Source organism: Amaranthus tricolor, chromosome 5, assembly GCF_026212465.1.
Source record: "Amaranthus tricolor cultivar Red isolate AtriRed21 chromosome 5, ASM2621246v1, whole genome shotgun sequence".
NCBI classification, from domain to species: domain Eukaryota; kingdom Viridiplantae; phylum Streptophyta; class Magnoliopsida; order Caryophyllales; family Amaranthaceae; genus Amaranthus; species Amaranthus tricolor.
Genome location: NC_080051.1, coordinates 22,373,787 through 22,399,454, shown reverse-complemented (window position 1 = coordinate 22,399,454; position 25,668 = coordinate 22,373,787). Strand labels below are relative to the sequence as shown.

Below are 25,668 nucleotides of genomic sequence, written 5' to 3'. Positions count from 1 at the left end.
CTCTACTAATCTATATTTTATGTTTTCACCGGTATGTCTTTCTGGCATTGTCTCAAAAGCAATTATTCTTTTTTGCATAATCCAATTTCGATCTATCCAGTGTGCTGTTACACACATATAAGGTTCTAAATGTGGGGGAGCAGACCAAATGTCAGTTGTTATGCTAACCCTACCATTAAACGATTTAAACATTTCAACTAATTCATAGCGCATTGATTCGTATAATTTAATTGTGCGTCTTTTAAGAGTGCTCCTAGGGATTGCTCTATATTGTGGTTGCAAAGTTTTTCTATTGAGACGCTCGTATGCCCTACTTTCACCGTGGTTAAAAGGCAATTCATCACAAGTTACATACCTAGAAAATTCATCAATCATGTCATTACGATTGTATCTAAAAGGCATACCTGTGATGGGAATGTCCCATTGTGTCTGTCGGCTTCCACTTGTGGTCCCGCTCCCGCTTGCTGCATGAGTTTCTTTTGTGATTCCATGCTTCTTTGCCAAATGTTTGTTAAAAGATCCCGTACCACCACCTAACACGTATTCACAAAACACAATAAATAAATGTTTATAAAATATGAATATATAATGTATCAATGTATTATGTATGTTAGTATGTATAAAAAACTTAAAAAGTATTTACCTCTGGCGAAACTATATGAAACTAAGGGCTTTACTCCTTGACTTTCACAAATTTGACAAATGCATAAAAAAATATCTGGATTCTCGGTTGGTTCTTTTGTGAAATACGACCACACATGTGAAACAGCTCTACCACTAGGAGGTGGCATTGCCGGAAAAGGTTGTCTTACTGGTTCATCTTCATCTAAATAAATAATTTAAAATTATAAAACTATAATTAAATAAATAAATAATTTAAAGTTTAATTAATTTGAAGAATAAAATTATAAAACTAACCGATAGTTTGGAAATTGACTCGTTTACCACGAGCTTGTCTTTGTTGTTGTTGTTCTCCTTGTTCTTCATGTGATCTTGTTGATGACTGTCGAGATATATTTATCCCAATTGGGGTCGTTGGTTCCTCTTCTTGTTCTTCTTCTTCATCAATTTGTATTTCTCTTTCCATTTCTTCTGCATAATTATGTAACTCCGGGTCGTACCCTTCCGGATAATTATGTTCATAATTATAATTACTAATGGAAGGTGTTGTTGATACCGACGGAGTAGAAGTGGCCTTTCTTTTGGACGAACTGGAACCTCCCAATGATTTTGCCACTTTAGTAACTTTTTTTGTGGCTTTTTTCAAAAATGAAGACATGATTGATAATATTGAAATAATAATAGAAATATAGAATTAAGAAATAAATAAATAATTAATTATGTAACTAACTAAATTAAGAAATAATTAAAAGACTAATTATGTAATTAAGAGAATAATTGCGTAATTAAAGAATTAAGTAGAGAGAGTAGGAGAAGAGATGAGTTGTGAATGAAAATGATTGAAAGTGATGAGTATATATAGAGGAGAATGCAACGGCTAGTTAACGGTAACAAACGGTCATATTTTGGCGAACCGGTTCCATGGAACCGGTGGGCCGGTTCAACCGGACCGGTCCCGGTTCCGGTTCCACGGAACCGTTGAGCCGGTTCAACCGGATCGGTTCCGGTTCCAGAACCGGTTCCATGGAACCGTTGGACCGGTTTTCCCGGACAGGTTCCGGTTCCAAACCGCGGGTTTTTTACCCGGTTCACGATGGTTTTTTCCGGCGGTTTCACGGTTTCGCGGTTCGGGGCGGTTCGGAACCTGTCGCAAACGGTTCCGGTTCCGGATCCGGTTCCAAGCGGTTCGGGACCGGTTCGGTTCCGGGTAACCCGCCCCGTGACCATGCCTAGGCTCATCCATTATTTAATTAAAAGAAAAATTATCTAGAATAATTTCATTTATCATTCATCTGATGTGAGTAATTCATACTATTGATTATTTTTAAATAATTCAATCTTTGTATATTATTTGCTGATAGCACCCATTTTTATATTTTAACCGGCTATTATAGATACCTACCACCAAAGAGGAGTATGGTAAAACCAACGAAGAAGCATAAGAGGGAAGAAGAAGTGAGCGTAACGGTTAGTAAGTACCTATATTAGCCGGTTGAAACATGAAAAGGAGTGCTGTCAGCAAATAATATACAAAGGTTGGATTATTTTAAAATAATCTATAGTAATGATTATTCACAGCAGATGGACAATATATAAGATTATTCTAGACAATTTTTCCTAATTAAAATAATAAAAGACATAGTTTCGTATTCGGATACATATCAATTTGCTTTATTTAGCTTTTTAAATACTCTAAATGAGTTGCTTATATGGACCCATATCATGAAAAAACGGTCACTTGATACCAAAATGGAAACAACCCAAGAGGCCAGGACGTTGTTCTCATGTAATGCACGTTACGAAACATGAAGAGCTCAAGAATTGCAAAGGATAAGTGCAAAGCATCTGGCTTATCACTTATGTAAGACTATAGTCATTGTCTCAATCTCTAGTATTTAAAAATCACTATCCTTGGTGCACAATTTTAATGTGATACGGTACCCTCTAACTAGCCTACTTATGTTATTTTTTATTTTAAACAATTTTATTTATTATTTATTAAAATAGTTTTTTATTTATATTATATTTTTAGTATCTCAATTTTAATGTTTTGTAACGGTAATCTCCACATGTTTTATATCATCTTTAAATTTACATTTTTGATGTTCATGGTCCCTAAATTTGTACACTAACTTTATTTTATATTCCTATATTTTTAATACTTATGTTATGGTTCCACTTCTCTTGATCAACTTCATCATGCAACTAAATAATATTTTCATCATTTAAATGTCGTAAATATTTCTGAACATTAAATATGAACAAAAAGAGTATTTTTTATTTGATCATGGGCGTCGAGATAAAAAGAGAACTAAGCGATAATCAAATTGAGCAGAGTCATAATAAGATACTTCCTCCATTCCATTATACTTCTATACGTTATTGTTTTATCTGTTCATAATACTTGTTATATTATTATATATGTCATAAAAATTTATCATATATATCCCTACTTTATTTCTACTTAATATGTTGTTTACCGTTACACCTTTGTTATTGTTTAGGGATAATATTCGTACCAAATAAGTATTTTCTCCGTTCCTTAAAGAAGTTTTCATTTGCTATTTTAGGTGTTCCATTTGTTGTTTCCATAATTATTTTTCTATTCATATCACAAAATTTGGACAATATAACTTTATTTCTCCTCATTTTAATATTTTAATAATATTTATACTCTTCACATATTTCCACCAACTTTATTTTAACTTTTTTATATTTTTTATATGGTCTCCATATTTTTAATGTTTACAGTTTTCATTTTCCTTTATCAGATTTATTATCAAGATAATATACTTAATCTATTATCTTAAAATTTTATTTTATTCAGTGGAGATTCTTGTTCAACTTCGTTAGAAAAGGGAGCGAGTGAAGGGAACGGAAGTACTATATTTACCGCAAAACAACTCCATAGTTCACATCTCTCACAATCACGAGAAAGCACCTTTTCCGATTTCTTACAACAAAGGAAAAAGAGAAAAAGAGACAAACGTAAGCAATTCATACTCTTTGTTATTTGGGATTTCTACTTGATTACTAATTTCATGTTCAATCTTTTCTTAATTGGTGCATGCAGAAATGGGTTTTGAGAAGGAGTATGAATTTCTGAATGAGATTGATATTTGCTCGCGTAATGTTGGATGTTATGTGAGTGGAAAATGGAAGGCTAACGGTCCTGTCATCTCTACCATCAATCCGGCTACCAATAAGGTATAAAGTAAATAACCCATTTCTGGAATTTTGTTATTGATTGATATTTTTGATTGATTATTGATTGAAAGAGTTTTTTTAATTGATCAAAGTGGTTTAATCTGAATTGTAATGGATTTGTTATCTGAGTAATTTTTAAATTATTGTTTGTGTGATGATCCTGAAGTTGGAGTTACTTGTTCATCATTGATGGTTTAGGTTTTGTCCATCAATCAGTATTTCAGTTTTATCTAAGTGGGTACTAATTTTTCATGGATTTCTGCTATTTTATAAATAATATTTGCTCCTTAAAGTTTAGGTTTTGTCCTCATTGTAAGAATTATACTTAAATTCCAAATATAATTGTTGTTGATGGGATGTGTGGGGCATTAGTGGAAGTAAATGATTGAGAGAGTACACACTGAATATTCTGTTTAGTAAATGTTGCGATTTTTTGTTTAATTTGACCATTATTTTTGATAATGGATTTACAGTGAAACTTGGAAGAGTAATCTATTGTATTTGTTTCACTTGATTATTTTTTTCAAAGAGCAAAATGGGTGTAAAATTTATCTTCCTCTAATGGGGTGAGAATAGGAACCTGTCACAAGGGTAGAACTGAAAGCTTTCAACCCTAACCCATGATTCTCTGTGTCACATGATTATCGGTTACATATTGTCACATTGATGTATTAATGGTCAAAATTTGCCCTTTGCAGTTAAGTAGTAGGGGAGGTATATGGGTTTTTCGGGACTCGGGACTCGGGAGTCTGTATGTTCTCATTTGATGATTACTGGGTAGAGTTGAATGATGGTAATGAGAATGTCTAATTGCTCGTTTTGTGTTTTTTTTCGTTTTTGGTTCAGCCAATTGCTGAAGTTGTGGAGGGTTCTTTGGAAGATTATGAGGAAGGACTGAAAGCTTGTGAAGAAGCTTCAAAGATATGGATGCAGGTTGTTTATTTATTCTTTATTTTTTTTCTTACTAGATTCATTTGTACTACGATTTATGCAGTAGAATTCCGAAATAATATTTGCTAAGTATTTTGAATTTTTTCTATTTATCATCTTAGATGCCTGCGCCAAAAAGAGGTGAAATTGTTAGACAGATTGGGGATGCTTTGAGAGCTAAACTACAACACCTCGGACGGTTGGTGTCGCTTGAAATGGGAAAGATATTGGCTGAAGGGATAGGGGAAGTTCAGGTATACATTTTCAATGTGGTTAGGCTTTTTAATGTTCTTTAAGTTGATAATATATATGAAGTAAAGAATTTCGGCAACCCATGGTCAAGTAACAAGAATTATGTAAAGTTTTGTCCACACACACTTCAAGCCTCTTGCTTATTTGACATAGTAAAAATGCTAATCTAGTTTGTGATTGGACATGTATAAATTATCAACTTTTGTCAAGTAATTGGAATCATGTTAAGATGTGCTGCTTTAATGAAGTTAAACTTTAGCTTTCTTACCCTTATTAAAAAACTTTGGCTTTCATACTCGGTAGTTTCCTTATATTCATGAGGGTTGGAGACTGGAGATTGTAAAGACATGTTTTTTTGGTCATGTATACTTTTGCTAATTGCTCAATCATGACCACATGCAGGAAATCATTGATATGTGTGATTTTGCGGTGGGGTTAAGCCGGCAACTAAATGGCTCAATTATTCCTTCAGAACGTAAGTTTAATGTCCAAGCTAATTTTAATAAGTAGCAATGCCTGTGGTGGATGTCTTGCTGTTTGAAAGCAAGCTTTCTAGATTGTTGTAAGCTCCAACTCCATTTACAAGAACCTTTCAATACCCCAATGCATAAATGTTCCTTTCCTAGGCAGATTTTGGGTGGTGAAGGTTTATGCAACCTTAATCTTGTAATATCAATGGTTTCCAATTGATACTTGACCGGAAACATAAATAAAAAGTGCACATGATTTAATAAACCCTTTTACTAGTGCCCGTTTTAATTTAAAAGTAAGAACTATATATCCTTTGTTACTACAAAAAACCATAGTCTATTGTGATAGAAAAAATTAAAGGCTGTCTTCCTTTTCTAACTCATGTTATGTTACGCTGTTTAACAGGCCCAAATCATGCAATGCTGGAGGTATTTTGCACATCTATTTTATTTGTTTGAATAAAGACACACAGCATCTTTTCTTCTTCTTAATCATGATATAGTTTTGTTTCAAAAATTTTTAGTAATAAATTTACTGAATAGGTCTGGAATCCTCTTGGGATAGTTGGTGTGATCACAGCATTCAATTTTCCCTCTGCTGTTCTCGGTAAGACTTCTCTTTATGGTGAAATAGAAGAAACCTATCTTCATGCTATAAAGGCCACAACATATCACAATTTCTTCTTTTTAAGTTAAAATTATGGTTTCATTTCATGTCAAATCCATAATTTGGGTGTAATCTTAAACGTTAACTTACATGATTCTGTAGGTTGGAATGCATGCATTGCACTTGTATGTGGCAATTGTGTTGTCTGGTAAGTTTTATCAGGAACTCTATCTTTATGGTATCCTTTTTGGTTGTTCAAAATGCTTCTCTTGGCATATTTATACCTCTGGTGTAAATCGTTTTCTTTGCTAGAATCAAGTGTTTGTCATGGCTAGTGGTCAAGCATGAAACGTATGAGATCTTATGATTTGAATGCTTCGTTTTTCCTTTGATGACCGTAGCATCGTCAATTTTGCAAAACAGGAATTTTGAAAGTGGATTACATGCATCTACAGACAATCTTTTGAACTCTAGGCTTGACAATTGACATTGTGTTACAAAAATGTATTTTTTGATTTTGTGTCAAGATGTCCGTACTGTTCTCTTTCTTTCTTTCCTTTTTGTAGATCTGTTGCTTTAGAATTGTTGGATGCGATATAAGTAGCTACCTCTATTACCTTGTGCACAATGTAAATAACATGTGTTAATACAAGTGCCAAAACACTTAATAATGATGATGAATTTAGCCACTTAATTGAACATGCCTTAGCTTGTATTTAGCTTGTATTTTGGAGAGGAATGATGAGGATGTGTCGTATGTAAGTGAATTAAGGTTTGGAACGATTGATGAGGTGCTTAATTTGAGGCAAATGAGGCTTCACTAAAGGGTGGAACCAATCATTGAACAAGGCAAGGCATGGGAATGTGTGGTGCATGTTTGAGGCAAGAAGAAAAGCAAGACAGTAGGTGGCTAGACCAAGTGCTCGTTCGAGTGGCACTTGGCTCGTTTGAGCAAGTTAAACAGAATTAGCATGTAGTTTGTTCTAGTGAAGGCTCGTTCGAGCAACTATGATCAGAAGGCTAAACGACTACTTTTGATCAATTTTGTGCATTAATTTAGCATATTATATTCCTTGGTTAATGGTGTGGTTATTGCCATGTTGAATGTAATGTTAATTGTAGGTGTTAACTGTGCTTTATGGTGAGTAATTGTGAGGTTCTAAGAATGATACTCACTTTCCTCTATAAAAGGGAGTATTATTCATAGAACAAGAGCACCGCAAACACATATCGAGAGAGAGCTTTACTTTGATTGAAACTTGAGAGTGTTCATTATTGTTTAAGTATTTTGTGATCTTGAGAGGATTGTTCTCAAGATAAGGGGAGGTTTATTACATTGCAATTGTTGAATTCAATCTAATAAACTACATTTGAGGGGGAGGTATCCAAGATACCTCATAAAACACATTGTGTCCATTCCATTGCTTTTTTTGATAATTCTCATATTGTTTTTCATTGTTGAACCTCTTTGAAGCTTTCATTTCAACATGTTTGTAATGCCGGGGGTGTTTGGTGGTGAGATGGTAGTTTATGGGTGTTTGTAGGTGTTGGGCGTGGTTTTTTGGTATTGGTAGTGGATGAACAGTTACATGAACAGGAATGTAGCAGAGAATTAAGGAAGAAGATTATAATATTATATTAGGTGAATGGGAAAACAACCCTAATAAGTGAGCTCAACTCTCTATAATGTGTATAACACATTCTTGTCAATACAAAAGCCTAATCCTTTTCTTCCCCTCCCCTTATATACAAATGAAATGGGTTGGCTTTCTCAACAAGAAATAACAAAGTAATAATAATCTAAATAACAAAGCTATTTTTTTTTTGATAGTAACAAAACTAAATATTACTTCTAATGACTTCTTTCTCAATTGCCAATATTGCCTAGTGAATTTCGTTCCATACAATTGATGGAATATGTAGGTCATGTTTTGTCCTTATTTGCTCCATATCTTCATCTCTTAAATATTTCTGGGTTGTTTCGCTGTGGTTAGATGATTGTATAAATTCTGTGTATAATAGATCTGTACTTTCTCTTTCTTCTGATTTCTTTTCCATTTTTTTCTCTTGGAGTTGCATGAGTGTATATCAAGGCTGGGTCTCACAGAATTTTAAATGGGTTGTAATGTGTGAACTTCAATCAATGGCTTAGCCCATAAATAAGATCTAATGCTATGCTCTTATTGATTCATTGTTTCAGGAAAGGTGCTCCAACAACTCCTTTGGTCACCATTGCATTGACCAAGATTATAGCTGGTGTCTTAGAGAAGAATGATTTGCCAGGTGCAATTTTTACCTCCCTTTGTGGTGGGGCTGAAATTGGTCAAGCAATTGCGAAAGATACGCGCATTCAGCTTGTTTCATTTACTGGAAGTTCTAAGGTTGGTTGCCATGTTTGCTAATATTTATTTAAAGCATTTGATAATAAAACTGTTGATTAATGTTGATTAGTTTACTCTCTTGTTAAAATTTATTGCATAGTATAGATTTCTATGCATGAATGCTATCATTCATTTCCTTAGAATTTAGAATTAGTAGACTATATTGAACCTAGGAACTACTGGGGATCGGATACTAGCACATTTGTGTAAAAGCCCAGAGACAAAATGTAAGATGGCATCCAAATATGTTTTGTTCTCCATTTTCTCAAAATTGCATTTTTTTTTGTTGTAGTGTCCATCCAGTTTGGCGAATGCAGCTGTGCTACATAATATTTTAAGTTAGAGCCTCTTGTGATTACTATGTTACTCGGGCTCTTCATTTTGCTTCACGTATTCGTATCCGATCCTTGATGCTCGGACATTAGTATGGCACTTAGATACTTCATTAATGCGCAAAGTTGTTTATTTAGACGTATTCGACACTTGGACACGTACCAGTATCCAACATCAGTACCCGAGTCCAAGTAACATAATGTGATTGTTATATTTCTCTAGTATATAAGATTTGGTTTTCGATGTGAGACACGCATTTAAATGCATGCTTGAGGTTTTGAGAACCCATGGTGTTAACAATTCACAGAATTTAGAAATCATTTCGAATTTTGCTTTTGGTATGATGGACAATTAATTTGAGAATATAGTTTGACTTCATCTTTTTAACTGCATTGGCAATATTTCTCTGCAGAAATCTTTGATATCGTTGGTTATAATGTTGTTATTTGAGTCTTTCCATAAATTTATGCAATATATTCCATCGTCAAACATAATTCAGGTCGTAAATGCTTTTTAGGTTTTTTTTGTCAAACCCAAATCAAGATCCTGATATCACTTCTGCTGCATTTTTTTGATAGGTCGGAATGATGGTTCAACAAATTGTGAATCAACGATTTGGAAAGTGCTTACTAGAATTAAGTGGAAACAACGCCATAATTGTTATGGATGATGCTGATATTAATCTGGCTGTCCGTGCTGTTCTATTTGCAGCTGTTGGTACTGCTGGTCAGCGCTGTACAACCTGCCGTAGGCTGGTAATGACATAACATTTACTTGAATGCGAAATTCCCGTCAAGGGGCCCACTCAAGCTCTTATGTTTTCCTTTTTTTCCTCCTATTTGTTTAGCTGCTTCATGAAAGCATATATGAGAAGGTGCTTGAGCAACTGCTTGGTGCCTACAAACAAGTGAAGATAGGGGATCCTCTTGAGAATGGTACCTTACTTGGGCCTTTGCATACTAAAACTTCAAGAGACAATTTTGTTAAGGGAATCAAGGCCATAAAACTCCAGGTTTGAACTTTCTAATCTTGTTTGACTTTCACTTTTTATGATAACTTTTAGCCCAACTAGCAACTTCAGTAACCTCTATTTATGTGAGTGCTTTTGCATGGTATTTTGACAGAAGCACAAAATCATTTGTGATAATATATTCAGTAATGCTTGGCTACTTGGTGGACCTTGGCTTTGACCGGCCAGGGCTCACTCTCCACCCCCCAAAAAAATTAATTTTTAATTGATTTAAATTTTCACTCGGCACCCTAATTATGTTTTAATCATTTGGTTTTAATTTAAGTGGCCTTCCATAAAAACTGTTCAAGATCCGCCGTTGCTTTACTAATTTTTTTTTCATGAAGGCCAGTTGGTTCTCGACTTCTCTGTTGTCTAGTTTAGTAGTGGGATTTTATGTAGAATCCTCAATACCTTTGTGTTTATCAAGCTTCCCGTCACTTTTGGCTATGTCATCATGATATGAATTTTCACCCTAGCAGGGAGGCAAAATTTTGACTGGAGGTGCTGCTATAGAATCTGAAGGAAACTTTGTTCAGCCAACTATTGTTGAGATTTCTCCCGACGCCGATGTGGTAAAAGAAGAGCTCTTTGCCCCTGTACTGTATGTCATGAAGTTCAAGGTACATGTTTCAGTGTCTCATTGCTTATCTGCGCGTAATCAACTTTGTTGAACTGACATCAGTTTATATATTCTCTGATCATGTTTATCACTTGATGAACGCTTATTTGTGTACACAGACTCTTCAAGAAGCAATCGCAATAAATAACTCTGTGCCCCAGGGTTTAAGTAGTTCTATCTTTACCAAGAGACCTGAAGCTATCTTCAGATGGATTGGGTTGGTGCAATTATTTTCTTTTGTTGAACATGATATTATCCAATCGTAATGAAAGAACGAATCTTAAAGCCCACATATAATATGATACTAATCGTGGATTACGTCAAATTACAATTTTGAGTTACTGCAGGCCCTTGGGAAGCGACTGTGGGATTGTGAACGTGAATATACCAACAAATGGTGCTGAAATCGGAGGTGCTTTCGGGGGTGAAAAGGCAACTGGAGGTGGCAGGGAAGCAGGAAGTGATTCCTGGAAGCAATACATGAGACGTGCAACATGGTATATTACCGATTAGTTTTTTTGCTTTACTTGTTCAGATTTTTTTGGTTGATCCTTGTGAAGACGTGTCCAATCTGATTTGAACTTAACTGCAGTACGATTAATTACGGGAATGAATTACCGCTTGCACAGGGAATCAACTTTGGTTAAGATTATCTCTCTGAGGTAAAAATCTTACATGTAATGTACTAGTAGTTGGGTGATGTTCCTTCTGAAAATTTGTTTTCCGCTTTACAGGACTGCATATGTTCTCTGAACTTAAACTTGTAAAGATGGCTTGTTCGAGAGCGCCACACAAGGGAAGAGGGGAGTCTGTTAAAGCTGATATTCTTGTTTCTTAAAAACCCTCATATAACTGGATTTGCCCATGATAATGAAATAAATAAATTCTACTTTTGGCTTATGTTGATCGATTTTTTTAATTTGCTTTTAGTTTATATGCTGGTGACAATTCGATCATTCCCGTCAGTAATCTTTGTTGATAATTTTTCTTGGGTACTTTGAGCCAAGTCGCGAAAGAACAACTTTCCCTGTTTATATAGTACTAAACGTCATACGAGTAGGGAAACAAGAAATGAATGCAATCTCCTCCTTGAATAGTTCTGATTGTTCTTATCTAGTGAAAGTTGGCCCATTGTTTTTGCATTGACTTGAATATAGAAATGGCGAAACAATTTCGATAGAGAAGTTTCAGTTCCAAGGGGGAAAAAGGGAGATACTCACTCGCTGAAACCCGCTCCTAATGAGTGGGTGGAGCTAAATGCTAACGGTGCTTCCAAAGACGATTCAGTACCTACTACATTGGCATCGTTAGAGCGCATTAGAACGTGTCTCCGAGAAACACTCCACTAGTCGACTTGCTAATTAGCAGTCATTTTGTTTTTGTTGACAAGGCATACTTGCTTAAACGGCCAAATGTACTACTGCAACTCCATCTTGTTGGAATAACCATAGCTCGAGTATTTGGACAATTCCCTAGGTTTCACATACCTTAAAGAACTGTTCGTTTTTCTTGAACAGTGGCTTCACTCTCGAATGATTTTCGAAGTGATGTTCTTTAAGATGGTTATTACTAATTTTTACTATATTATGTAATTATAGCTTTTTCCATGTGATGTATTTATACCTGTAGTGGTCACTATTATAGCTTAAAACTATCATTTCAAAAGATAAAGTTACCTCGCTCTTAAATACTTGTAACCGATAGCGACATATACAATGGAAAATGTTATTATCAGTGACATTGACAAGTAATGGGTCTACGGTCTGGATTTGAGTTCAAAACAAATTTATTTTATTTCCTTGAAATTTTTTTTAAACATATACTTCAAGTAACAATTTAAAGTGTTATACAATTTTCAACCATTCTTATACAATTATTTTCATATCTTGTATAGTTTAGGAATGGAATCTAACTTATTTAATATTTGTATTCTACACTATACAACATACAAGAATAAATATGACAAATAATTATGCTAAAATATTTAAGAAAAATTATGGTGAGCAAATGAATTACATTACAATTTATTGTAATGGTATACTGAGATAATGTCTTAGACGAATATTTATTGAATAATTTAATATACTAATTGTAAAGACAAAATGTCATCTACTCCATATTCTTTAAAAAAAAAAAGCAAATTAAATAATCAAATGAAGTTAATAAATTGAGTAAAAAGAATATATTGATTGATTGTGATTTATTATGTTCATTATAAGGATCATATTCTAATCAAATATATGGAAAAATATTTTATTAGAATATCAAAATGTCACCTTTTTAATTTTTCATATTTTTAGAGCATCAAAGTCTATATAAATTTTAATCTATACTAATGTTAATTTGGCTTGATGTATATTACTCTCTTATTTTTTTTTATTTGTTCACTTTACTTTTTGCACGTATTTCAAAGTATATTTTGAGCCTCGATATCTCTTAATATATTTTATGAAAAATTATTAAAAATTATATATTAAAATTATTTACATTAAGATAAATCTAATAAAATCCTACATTAATATATTTTATCATTAATATATACCTTAGTGTACTATATAAAGGTATAATGTACTCTTGTTATGTGCCCATTTATGACACTGTTATGTGTTCATTTGGTCTTCATTTTTCACCCAAGTTGTAAAAATAGTAAATAAATCTAGAAAAAAGACTAAACGGTCATACTTGCACGGCTGCACCTAACTTCAGTCTTTCTTGGGAGTATTCTTCCCAAATTCCCCTAAAAAAATGGATACAGACGTAGTAATGGTACCTGCCGGCGAGGGTTCCAGCATCGGAGGTCCTTCTTCCAAGAAACCTAAACGTTTCGAGATCAAAAAGTGGAACGCTGTTGCTCTTTGGGCTTGGGGTAATCTTACTCATCTTTACCCTAATTTTTTTTTCCCAACTTCCCCGTTTCATTTTAGAAAATCCTCTTATTCTATTTTGCAGATATTGTCGTTGATAATTGTGCGATTTGCCGCAATCATATTATGGATCTATGTGAGTAGTTTTAAATATTTATTTGGAGGGGAGACTTTTACGAACTAGGGTTTATGCTGTGGAATCCTTTATTTTTTTGGGTGCTTTTGATTTTGGATTATAGGTATTGAATGCCAAGCTAATCAAGCTAGTGCTACGAGCGAGGAGTGCACTGTTGCGTGGGGTAAGTTTTCTTGTTTGAATGCAGGTGTTTGCTTTACATTTTTTATCAATTTATTGTTTCTCATAGTATTGAAATTTGGAATTTTCTAGCTATTTATTGGTTTTTGCTGTCAAACAAATTTATAGCGGCATTATTTGGTTTAAATTTTCATGTGTGATCTCTGTTGTGTTTGGTACCGTCATTATTTGGTTGTACTCTAATAGTAGAGCATGGAAGTTGCTCGTCCGAGCTCTCATGTGTTATACCGGCATATCCACCTTTGTTTGCGAAATCCATTTTTGTCCACCAAAAAGCGTTGCTTTTCGTGCTGCACACCTAGTCGATCAATGTTGCTGCCCCATTCACATGGCTGGTCGTTTAAGACACTAAAGTGCTTGTTCAACTGCACCACATACTCTATGGTGCCCTTCACATGGCTTGTCCAAGCAATTTGGCTGCTGTTTGAGTGGCCTTCCACTGAAGCCTATGTTCATTTCCTTGCACCTCCTTCATCTATGTAACTCCCTCTATCATTTAGGTCACATTCTATAGCATGATCACACCCTCTTCCATGCTCTCTCCATGAACATACTCTTTCAATCAACTTTTCTTTGGCTCAAATGAGCCAATTTTAATGTCTCCTAACGTTCATTGCTTGTGTTTTTACTCGTCTATGTGATATAAAGTTGTGTATACAAAGGGGTGCTATATGTAAAGTTAGGTGACTCGTAATTTGAGTAGGATTAGGATTGTATTGAGAGGCAAGGGAAATTTGAATTTAGGTGTTTTGAGGAAAAAGTGGAAGCTTTTTGAGGTTTTAAGGTTAAGGATGAATAGAAGATGTCAAGCAAACGAAAATGATCAAGGTACCAAGTAGGAGTTTAATGGAAACCATTTTTGTCGATCAAGGGGATGGTTGTTTGTATTGGTGGTGGAAAATATTCAAAGATTGAATTGTTATAAAGGTTTATATGAGATGAATTAATGACAGAGGTTTTAGAGAAGTTTGGGTTTATCCAAAATGGGATATACAAAGGACGAGTGAATTTAGGATTAGGTGTTTTTATGAGGTTAATCCAATAATTGAATCTTTATAGGTCTTGATAAGAAATGGACAAATGGAGAAATGTTGACGAGGTTAGTGACTTGTGGATGAATATGATGATGATGGGCAGTTGTTAGTTGATGTTGAAGATGGATTATTATATGGGTTGTAATGATGATTTTCAAAGGATAATATTATGAAAACTCTTGACTATAACACCCATGCAAATTTCACCACATAATTTAATTTTTAAGCTTTTCAACTTCTCAAGAATACATTCAACTTGCTCAAGGTTGAAAAATATGGACAACTCGTCTTACTCCCAATCCAAGTGTAATAATTGTCAAATAAGAATTGAAAGCTCTAAATATATTTTTTTTGATCAAGAAATCACTTTTAACACTTGAGTTCTAGTTTAAGTGCACTTCTAGTTTGATTAGGATTCCTTAGCGTGATCATCTGCATGAAATTTCAATTCTTCTGGAACAATTGTAGCGTTGGGTCTTTTATCTTGGGCTTGAAAGCCATAACTTTATCCTATTTTCACTTAATTTAAACATCAAATTCTCGATCTCTGAATTTCACTCCAAGTATGACAAGTTAGTTACAAATGTCCTTCATGGACTTTAATGTCGATGTTGGACTCAAATTGGTATTGGATTTTTCCGAACTTGAATCCTATCATGGTTGAGCTTTGTAATATCAACAATTGAATGAAATTTTCATCATTGGGCTTTGAATCCCCCTTTAGCCTTTTCTCCCTTGTTGGATCACTTGGACTTGATTTTAAGTTCGAGCTTATGTCTTTTTGTACTTTGATGTTGGTTGTCTTCTTGAGCTTCTTTTCATATTTTGGATGATCAAATCTCTAACACAATGCATAAGTATCATTTTTGGAGATTTTGTGTCATGAATTAACACAATGTGATAAAAATTAGACAAAATGATTTAAAATGTGCAATGATCCAATGTGATAAAAATTAGACAAAATGATTTAAAATGTGCGCTTTAGTAATCTCATATGCTCACTCTCCATGAACATTCATTCAACCAACTTTCAGTTTTCTCAAATGAGCCAATTTTAACTCCTTAAACTTTCTTTTCTTGGGTCTTCACTCATCAATGCATATGTATCATATTTGGAAGATTTGGATCATGAATATTGAATCATATAAAATGTGTTAACAATCATATAAAGTGCTTTAGAATGTAGGTTTATGTATTCACTTGTGCTAGTTTGCACTATATCAGTACCTTAGGACAATCATAACAAATGGTTTAAACCTTTCATGCACTTATAATAAGATTAGCATACTGTTTTAATTTTCAAATTTACTGTAGAATTGTTTTATAAGCTTGAGTAAAAATGTGTGCCTCACCTACAAAATGACCCTGCTTTCAATTTGCGCTTACGCTCTATGACTCTTTGCGACTGGTGCACCCTGTATCTTTCAAAATTAAGGGTGCTAAACCTAATAGGTAGCTAAAAATGTCAATGAAATTTGATACCTAGTTAGATAGATGAACTTGATGATATAGTTACAATGTAACGAAATTTAAGTCATTGTGTGGGAGGTTAGTATTTTTTATCCGAGTAACCATTTGCTTAAGATTTTGATAAATGATGAAAAAAGAATGATTTTTTAATTTTTTGGTTTTGAAAAATATGTTTAGGTCTTAACTCTTTAAGTTGATAAACTTCACCAACTTGCTCAAAATTGAAATATCTATTTTTGAGACCTAATGGTATCATGAGTCAATTGAAATTGTACCTCCCAAATGTAAATCTGTGAGAAATAATCCACCGAGTGTGTACTATTGGTGTCATTTTTTGGCAGGTTAGACATTCGTAATTGTTCAATTGGAGAGCTTCATTGGATATAAGTGTGCCTTTCTTTTCATGCTTCTGTGGCTGAGAACTGAATTAGTATGCTAGGTCTAGCCTGGAACTCTGAGTAAAATTGTATATAATCTATTTCTCTGAACTGTCTAGTTTCAGTTTTTACTTGGCCATCAAATATTCAATCCTTTGTCATACCAATTTCGTTTACAATTGTGTTGTTATGTAGTATGTACTTATGTTATCAGTACAAGCAAAGGATCAAATTGTTTCAGCTAGCCAAAGCCTTATACTTTAGGACATAGTGAGATGTTTTTGGAATTCCTTTCATATTATTGGAATATCCCTACACTTGTTCAATTAGTCAACCTTGATAAGGGTATAGTAGAATGATCCAGCATTGCTGTTTGAAAGTGGCATTATGCCGTGATTGCTAGTATTTTAGACAGCATGATGGCTCAATGCCTAGACTGTGCCAATGGGCCAAAGATTTATAATCCTTTAGTTTTGAATTATGATGGATTATATCAACTGGTTTAACTAAAACATTTCCACTTTGTTTTTTACGTTTTTAATATGAAGTTGTAGATGATGTTTGCTAGAAAGGGTCAATCGAAACAAATGTTTTGTTGTAAATAACAAAGGTAAGGTTGTGTACATCCGACCCTCAAACCCTAGTTAGGAGCTATATGATGATTTTGGGTAATGGAATGGAATGTTGTATGTTGGCTCAATGCCCCTTCTTGTTGCTCATGTATGTTATCTCTAATAGTTTTGTATTGGGTGGTGTAGGTGTCTGCAATCATGCCTTCCATTTCCATTGCATCAGCCGTTGGTTGAAAACTCGACAAGTCTGTCCATTAGGTATATGTTGTGCTGTTCAGTAGTCCTTCAACTAGTATTTGGGCTTGTCCCTTAGTTTCTTATGTGAACTCTGAAGTGCTTAGTTTATTGAGGCTTATTCTATTTACTTTTTCAGATAACAGCGAGTGGGAGTTTCAGAAATATGGTCATTAGCTTGGTTACGTCGTTATACTGAGTGGTTTTCTTCAGCTTAATCGGGGATGGTCCATGGAAAATTTGTAACAATTGCTTAAAGTTTAAAGTCATATAAAGCGTTATTTATCTTCATGAGCTTATATGCGAGTATTATCGGTGAATGACTTCCAACTGTTTTTGAATGTCATAACTATACGCTTAACTGTATTGGATTCACAATCTTGCATCTAATCATATAACTTGTACCATTTGGGTAAAGATTTGATGCATTTTATAAGTTTGTAATTCCTGTTAAGGAAAAATCTTGCATGACACAGACTTACGATCCATTGATGATTTTATAATTTATTATTGATTTTTTGAATCGTTGGATATGATTTTATGATTCATTAATGATTTTCCAAATCGTTGGATACGAATATACGATTTTTTGATTCATTAATGATTTTCCGAATCGTTGAATACGGTTTATGATCCATTAATGATTTTTTGAATCAGTTGGATATGATTTTATGATTCATTAATGATTTTTCGAAACATTGGTTTCAATTCTATTATTCATTAATGATTTTTCGAATTGTTACGTCATGTGTAGCTTCAAGTATTAAAGGCAGACGCCCTTGATCTGAAAACCTCGGGTGTTTCTTCGCAGCATAGGCTCATAGCCATCACATGAAAGTATTTTTTTTTTTATATTACCATATGTTTCCTACTAATTTTATAAAAATATTTTTTTTAGTTGTGGTCTTTATATATATTTTTTATCAACTTTCTTTTAATATTTTTTAAATGTTAATGATCCCAAGTTTTTCTCTATTTAATTAATATTCAATAAAATAATATATTTATTATTTAAAAGATTTTATTTTTCTTAATTCTCATAAACATTTTTTATAGAAACTTTATTAAGAAACGGAGGGAGTAATGGAGTATAATGTTATATAATTTTTTGTTGCAAAGAGCAAGTGCAATACACATTGAATCTAGCAAAACATTGAATCGATTTCACATGGAAAATATAATTCAACATAGAAAAATTAAACAAAAATAATTTGAAATGGTCGGTGGACGACTGAATGTCAATTATATATATATAATAGAAGGTTAATATTAATATCAAAGTAAAATCGAGTATAATATAATATTTAAAATTATGTGGATGCTAATGGTCACATAACATTATATGACATCTCTTAAGTCGAATAAAATTTAACAAACAACCGGGATTAATTTATATTTTAGAATAAATTGAGCGTAAATACTTAAAGGAGTAAAAAGTGAAATTGATGAAATAAAGGTAAGTATAAATGCACATAAATAATTAAAATAATTGTAAAAGAAGTAGAATGAGATTAAACTAAAAGAGATAAATGAAAATGAATGATGATTTTGTCATTTGGAGGAAATATATTCCTCCACCGACCACCATCCCCTAAGGTAAACTTATACCCATAAATGCAATTGTTATTTTATACTTCCTCCTATTCACCCAATGTGTCTCATTTGACTTTTCATCGTTTTTTAGTTGGTCAAATGGGACCACATGTAAAAGAAAAAAGTGTTGTGTTTTTAAATTTTAATAGGGTTAAAATAGGGTTAGTAGGTGTAAATGCGTGAAAAAGTTAAATTTAGTAAATAATAAGGATGAATTGATAAAGTAAGATGACTTGACCAAAATGAAACACTTAAGATGAATAGGAAAAAGTATATTATTATACTTTCTAACCAATTCTTCCACCTCTTTAACAATCAAATTTCTTTTATCTTCTACGCCTATATAACTAACTTTGTTTTACTATGTTGATTTTTATTTACCTTTTAAATATTTACCTTTAATTCAAGCAGCTCCTTAGCTAAAGAAGTAAATGTATGAAACTCAAATTATAATATTGTTTTTTAAATTGAAAATGGAAAATGGAAAGCCCACTTCCCACACTTCCATCATTTTTGTCTTGAAAGATGGAAAGGAAGCCTTGAAGAACCTTGCACAAGCTGCTATCCTGTGATGTTGCTTCTTCAGTCACGCTACCAATTACCAAAATTCTACTCCCTCCACTCTCACCAGGTTTGCAATACGTACAATATAAGTGTTTTTTTATGAATATAGTATAAAAAAATAGTATAATATATTGAGAAGTGGAAGGGATATCTGATAAAATGAATAAATAAGTTAAATCTATGAAGTACAACTAAAGAAAAAGTGTAAGTTATGACTAAATATAAAAAATGTGTCGGTTTTCATGAGATATGCATTCTAAAAAATGTAACTTTTAAGACAAATAGAGTATCTAATATCTATCAATTGATTTAATTAATGGATTTTTATGATTTTGACGTACTGCCTTCAATTCAATTTACTTATCCTATTTGGGTTGGGCACGCTGCACGCATATTAGGGGTAGTGGGGGACCATCTAAAAGTGAATAGTTAGGGTATTTTAAGAGTATGAATTACGTACTAATGATTCCCTCTTTTTTCATAATTAAAGTAGATAGAGTTTAAATTTGGAGGGAAAATTCAATTGCACATTAGAATTTATTTAATTTACATAATTACAATCCATAATTTATGATTAACAAAGTTTTAAAGTACTTAAACTAAAATTAAATAATTTAAATAAAAAATTGAAAACTTAGAATAAAAAAAAATCTTTATTTCTTCCTTGATTTCTTCAACGTCTTTTGTGCGGCAACCGATAACGAACAACCCTCTCGCTACATACGCATGCGGATATTAAATCTTTCATTAACTTCAGATTTTAAAAACAAATACATGAGTATACTTTTGGGTTATTGTGAATACTCACTTTTGGGAAACACTTGGTCAAAAAAATGTTAGAATGTAAACATCATGTATGACATGTCATGAATTTGTTTAAGACTAAACATTTTAATGAAATCAAAAAGAAGAACAAATTCTGTATGGCCTCAAACTTTATCAACTTGTTTCTCTCTCAGAGAATAAATGTTCTCATCACAAAGAATCCTAACCCTAAATGTTGCCTCCTGAATCTGGTTAGAGAATAGCCTCCTAAACATCATGTTTGATGGCTTATTCCCTCAAAATCCAAGATTGGTGGCAAATCACGTTTTTAGGGTTTTTTGCAGCTAGAAATCAAATGTGTACCCTCAAAAAAAATCATAGGGCAAACACAAACATAGGGTCTCAAATTCATCACAGACCACAAAAAATATATATCAAACAAAGAACAAATAAAACAATACCGAAATCATCATAAATCAGAAAGGTTGTGTATATCCACATACGAGAGAAGGGACCATGAACATCATCAAAATCAAGCTTCAGATCAGCATCATTAAGTGACTTTTCGTCTGAAGAGGGGAATAGATTCTCAATATAAAGATCTTGTAGATCTACTTGTAAGTCAAACAAACCCTCTATTTCTTCATCCTTTGAATTCAACTCCCTTCCCCAGTTAGGATTCGTTTCCATAGAAATGGTAGAAGATGGAGGGACGTATTGGTAGTAGTCAAACCAAGGATTAGGAGGACCCACTAAATCATTTTCCTTAGAGGAAGCAACCCATGAAAGACATGAATTTGGTGAATCCATACTCTTCAAAAAGCAGATCTACGAAGAAGATCACATAGGAAAGAGAGAATCAAACCCAGATTTAGTTTTAGGGCTTATTAGAATTAGGTTAAATCAGTGAGGAGAGAGATGACGAAGACAGAGAGGAAAACTAAGGATGAATTTGAAGAGGAGAGAGAGGGAAACTAAGGATGATGATGAAGAAGACGAAGATGAAGATGATGATGTTCATCTTCAAACATGAACAATGAACATAGGAAAATGAAGATGAAGATGCACGATTTTTAGGGTTAGGTTAATTTATAAAGTGAGGGAGGGGGTGGGTTTTATGGAAAAGGGAGGGAAAGTGTAACATCTCGGAATAACTCGGGTCGTACGAAAAGAGAAGATGACCTTTTAAAAACGAGACAACTATAATCCGAGTCAAACCGGGATGTTATAAAACAGTTTTAAACGGGTTTGAAGTTAAGGAAAACGTGCGGATCGAGTTCTATTAGCATTACTATGAACTACTAGATAATAAGAAATTCTTAGCAGCGGATAAGAACGAAAAGTTAAATCTACTTATTACAACTTGAGAACGAAAATCGCCTCATAAAAACCAAATGTTCTTTAAACTAAATTTTGAAGTTCTTATTAAGACTTCTCTATCCTAATAATTTATTTCTTCAAGGGACAATCCTCACTCCCCACACCTGCAACTTAACTTACTGCTAGTCATTGCCCAGATAGGTAACAACATCATCGCAGGGTCGTTAAGACCAAAAGTACACGTCAGCAAACGTCGCATACCAAATAAATAATAATATAAGAGAAAGTTTTAATTTATTAGCTGACAATTCACAGAACCTTATGCTTCGATCATGCTTATTAAGAATAATTATTTTCATGTAAAGGTTAGTCAGCCATACTGCTGTACTATCCAGCCATACTGCCGGTACACTCCAAACTCCATAAGTGAGACAATACATTAGGGGGAGCTAACCCCTAAGCAAGTCTCTACCATAGACACTCGCCTTACTTCGGTGCCTATGGTTAAGTATGCATACCCCCGCGGTGGCTCATAATGCCCTCATATACCGCGAGTAATTCATTTCCACCAATTGACGTCATACTACGTCCACTTTAAAGTTAGTGAGGTCATACTACCTCTGCTTATCAAAACAATGTATAAAAATTATTGATTCGAAAAATAACATTATTCGTACTATATATCCATACTTTACTTTTGTATGCCATTATTATATGATACATCGGACTAATGCGAACCACGCTGCGTGTACATACCTTAAGCAAGATAACCAACTCACAAGCGTCTTAATCAATTCCCGGTCACGAATCGACTTCCTACAAGGTTCAATCGTATTCGGGAAATAAGCACACATACACATTTTCCTCAAATCATCCATAACACACATATACAGTCACATCCATACCTAGAATACTACACACAACATGAACATCCATCACATACTATAACATGGTATATACACAAAACCGGATAGCCTATACAATCTGTCCAGAAACTCAACTTAAAACTGTCAAACTGAAAATCCGATTTCACCGTTGCGTCCGGAAGGCGTCAAAACCCCCGGGTACCAATTTCATAATTTATAACATAGTATAAGTATTTTTAACTTAATTTCAAAGCCAAAAATGTTCCAAAAACACATTTTTTTTTCACCATTTTCAAAACCTACGGGATTTTGTCATTCCATCATTTTTTTATCACAAAAATATAAATATCAATGCTTTATGTCCTATTAATTCTAAACAACAAAATTTACATAAAAATAAATTTTAATGAATTATTATTATATATATTTTTTCAATATAATTCTTTTTACAAATGTTTTCACACATACACATCACATATATACATGTATATTTTTTTTTACCAACATTATAAATTCCTTCTACTAATCAATAAAAAAAATAAATTCCTAACACCACATACATTTTTTTTTCTATGAACATCCATTTTTTATATATATATATATTTTCAATCATCTATCAAACAATTTCTTCACACATATGTAAACATATCCAAAACCCTAAAAAAAACATACATCAATTTAGATAGAAAATACATCATACTTTCACACATGAATTTTTAAATCATGAATAAATCATAAACTATAAAATAACACACATAAAAATCATAGAAATTTAAATTAAAATTTAAAAATAAAAACTAGATTAAGAATTACTCACAATTGCTCAAGAACAAAACACCAAAATTGATGAACCAAAGGTGATTTAGGCGTGAGGATTAGAGAGTTTTTGGGAGTGTTCTCTTACTTGCAAATGGCTTTGAAATGAAGGATGTAAGGTAAGGAATTAATTAAGGAATTATAGGATTACCAAAATGGAAGTTATAATCTTCCCCCAAAATCTTCCTATGGCCGGCCAACACCCATTCACATTCCCACTTTTATTTTTTTTTTTCCTTTTTTTTTGAAATTAAAGATAGATTAGGAAAAAGGTTTGGACTTGAAATGGTTTTAATTGCCTTAAAAGTTGAAGTCTCATGATTTAACCTACTAACAAAATAAATAATAAAAAGAAATATATTTTTCTAAAAAGAATAATAATAATAATAATAATAATAATAATATTACTAGCAAATCATTTAATATATCGGAAAAATATCGGGGTGTTACAGAAAGTTAGTCTCTTAATTATGTTGGGGAGGGTTAATTAGTATAGATAACTAGATAAGTACGTTAAGTGGGGGTATTTTGGTAATATCACATGGAGAATGAGGGTAGTTTGGTAAAAAAAATCCATGCTAAAAAAGAAAATAAGACAACTAAGGTGACTTTATCCAATAGGGAAATGAGACAAGTAATTTAAATTGGAGGGAGTATAATATTGACTATATTTTCATAATCCGTGTAATTGAATTTTAATTAAATGAAATAAATTTAGTTTATGTAAATAAATTTTTAAAAAAGGACCATAACATATCCCAAATTAATTTTTGAATTTATAACAAAAGAGTTGAGAGTTCGTCAATTGTAATAAATGATGATGATACTCATATATGGGTCTTTAAATCAAGTTAATTCATTGAAGATCTTGAGAATCATTTATGATTATTAAATGCAAATTTGACTTTTATATGAAATTCTATTACTCCTAGTCCAAAAGAGAAAACTCAACTAAAAATTTAATTAAGCTAATGGTTTTTTTCATAGTCTTTTCAATTAGAAATGTAGATGAAATACACACCATTTTTATATCTGACGCAAAGCATTTTATTTTAAATGTAGGGTATGTGAGATTCAACTCGTGACCTCTTGTCTATTTAAAATTTAATAAAAGCATTAAGAAATCAATTCAATTAAAACTTAAGTTGATGATTGATGCGTTATTATATATTTTATACTTTAACAATAAAGGAAAGAAGATAAGCACTTTCTGTGTCCCATTAATTTTACATCAATTCTCATTTTAGTTGGTATTACTTATTTTACATTATTTTTATTTTTGAACAATTTTTAACCACTTTCTTTTAATCTTATTTATATATTTTAATTCTCTTTAAATTTTAGTCACAAAATTCATTATCTTTTTTCACTTATTACCAATTTTTTAAAACACATAATTTTCTTTTAACAAATTTATTGGGACAGACAAGTAATATTTAGACGTAGGTCCCACACAAGTGCACACAAAGATGCCCATCCTCGCATATTGTCACTACTTTAAGTCTCCTATGCTAACTTATCGCCGTTATAAAACCCCCAAAAAAAAGTATGTTTGCACACATTTTGTCACATCCCTTAATATGTCTTCTAATTACTCAAAAACCACCCTCTACAAACAACCCCAAACCACCAACTCTACCACCATCTCTTGGCCAAACCGGCCCAAGATCCGACTACGAAGGCGAGGTCGTAGACTCCCATCAATTCAACTCGGTGGGAAGAAACCTCGACGAGGTTTCTTCCTAGCTCGATTTATTCGGCGTATACGCCTAAGATGGCAAAAAATTCACTATTCCTGTATGTTGAGAAAGCTTAAGATGTATTATAAGTCATTAATCAAGGATTTGATAGAAGCTAATGCATCAGTGGAATCTTATCAACAAAGAGTATTAATGGAAACTTCTTTTGCTGTTCCTGTTGTTGGAGTTTCTTTTTGTAGTTATCCTAGTGCTGCTGCTATGGCCAATCCCAGATCTATCATCATGTGATGTGATCCAACATTTTGTATGCTTTTTTATTTTTTTTTCTTGTATAACTTGTAAGTTTGTAACTAATATTTGATTTGTAGAAACTAGTAATCTAATTTTTATAATAATAAATTTCTCTTTTATAGTTCTCAAAAAAAAAATCTCTTTTATATACTACTCATGCGTATTCATCACAAGTGTCCTATATGCACGATATCCGATATAGTTATTTATTCCTTAATATCTCTAATTATGCATAACTAAAAATTATAGAAAGTTACATAAATAATTCTTGCTTTGAGACGAATTAAACAAGATTCCACTTGACTATGTTTTAACTTATAGATTAATAATAAAATACAAATTACGAATAAAAGATAAATTTATCCAAAAAAAATATGACACTTTTAATGAGTAGAAGAGATTATTTGTTTTCATTATACTCACTCCTATTTTAATAAAGGAAAATAACTAGAAT

General features: G+C 32.7%; 3 protein-coding genes across 3 annotated transcripts; all 3 read left to right on the top strand.

The window, feature by feature from the left end:
* Positions 1–3,450: 3,450 nt before the first annotated feature.
* Positions 3,451–11,332, top strand: LOC130813767 (aldehyde dehydrogenase family 7 member B4). The gene is made up of 16 exons (XM_057679630.1): positions 3,451–3,609; positions 3,695–3,828; positions 4,675–4,761; positions 4,881–5,012; positions 5,413–5,485; positions 5,887–5,909; positions 6,024–6,087; positions 6,250–6,295; positions 8,288–8,468; positions 9,380–9,556; positions 9,649–9,813; positions 10,293–10,433; positions 10,552–10,649; positions 10,780–10,929; positions 11,025–11,094; positions 11,167–11,332. The coding sequence occupies exons 2-15, from the start codon at positions 3,697–3,699 to the stop codon at positions 11,077–11,079; spliced, it is 1,524 nt and encodes a 507-aa protein (XP_057535613.1). The 5' UTR covers positions 3,451–3,609; positions 3,695–3,696; the 3' UTR covers positions 11,080–11,094; positions 11,167–11,332.
* Positions 11,333–13,034: 1,702 nt separating this feature from the next.
* Positions 13,035–17,765, top strand: LOC130813766 (RING-box protein 1a-like). Its single transcript, XM_057679629.1, has 5 exons — positions 13,035–13,298; positions 13,382–13,432; positions 13,536–13,595; positions 17,252–17,323; positions 17,439–17,765. The coding sequence occupies exons 1-5, from the start codon at positions 13,178–13,180 to the stop codon at positions 17,474–17,476; spliced, it is 342 nt and encodes a 113-aa protein (XP_057535612.1). The 5' UTR covers positions 13,035–13,177; the 3' UTR covers positions 17,477–17,765.
* Positions 17,766–24,750: 6,985 nt separating this feature from the next.
* LOC130813765 (uncharacterized) lies at positions 24,751–25,364 on the top strand. Its single transcript, XM_057679628.1, has one exon. The coding sequence runs from the start codon at positions 24,804–24,806 to the stop codon at positions 25,209–25,211; it is 408 nt and encodes a 135-aa protein (XP_057535611.1). The 5' UTR covers positions 24,751–24,803; the 3' UTR covers positions 25,212–25,364.
* Positions 25,365–25,668: the final 304 nt, after the last annotated feature.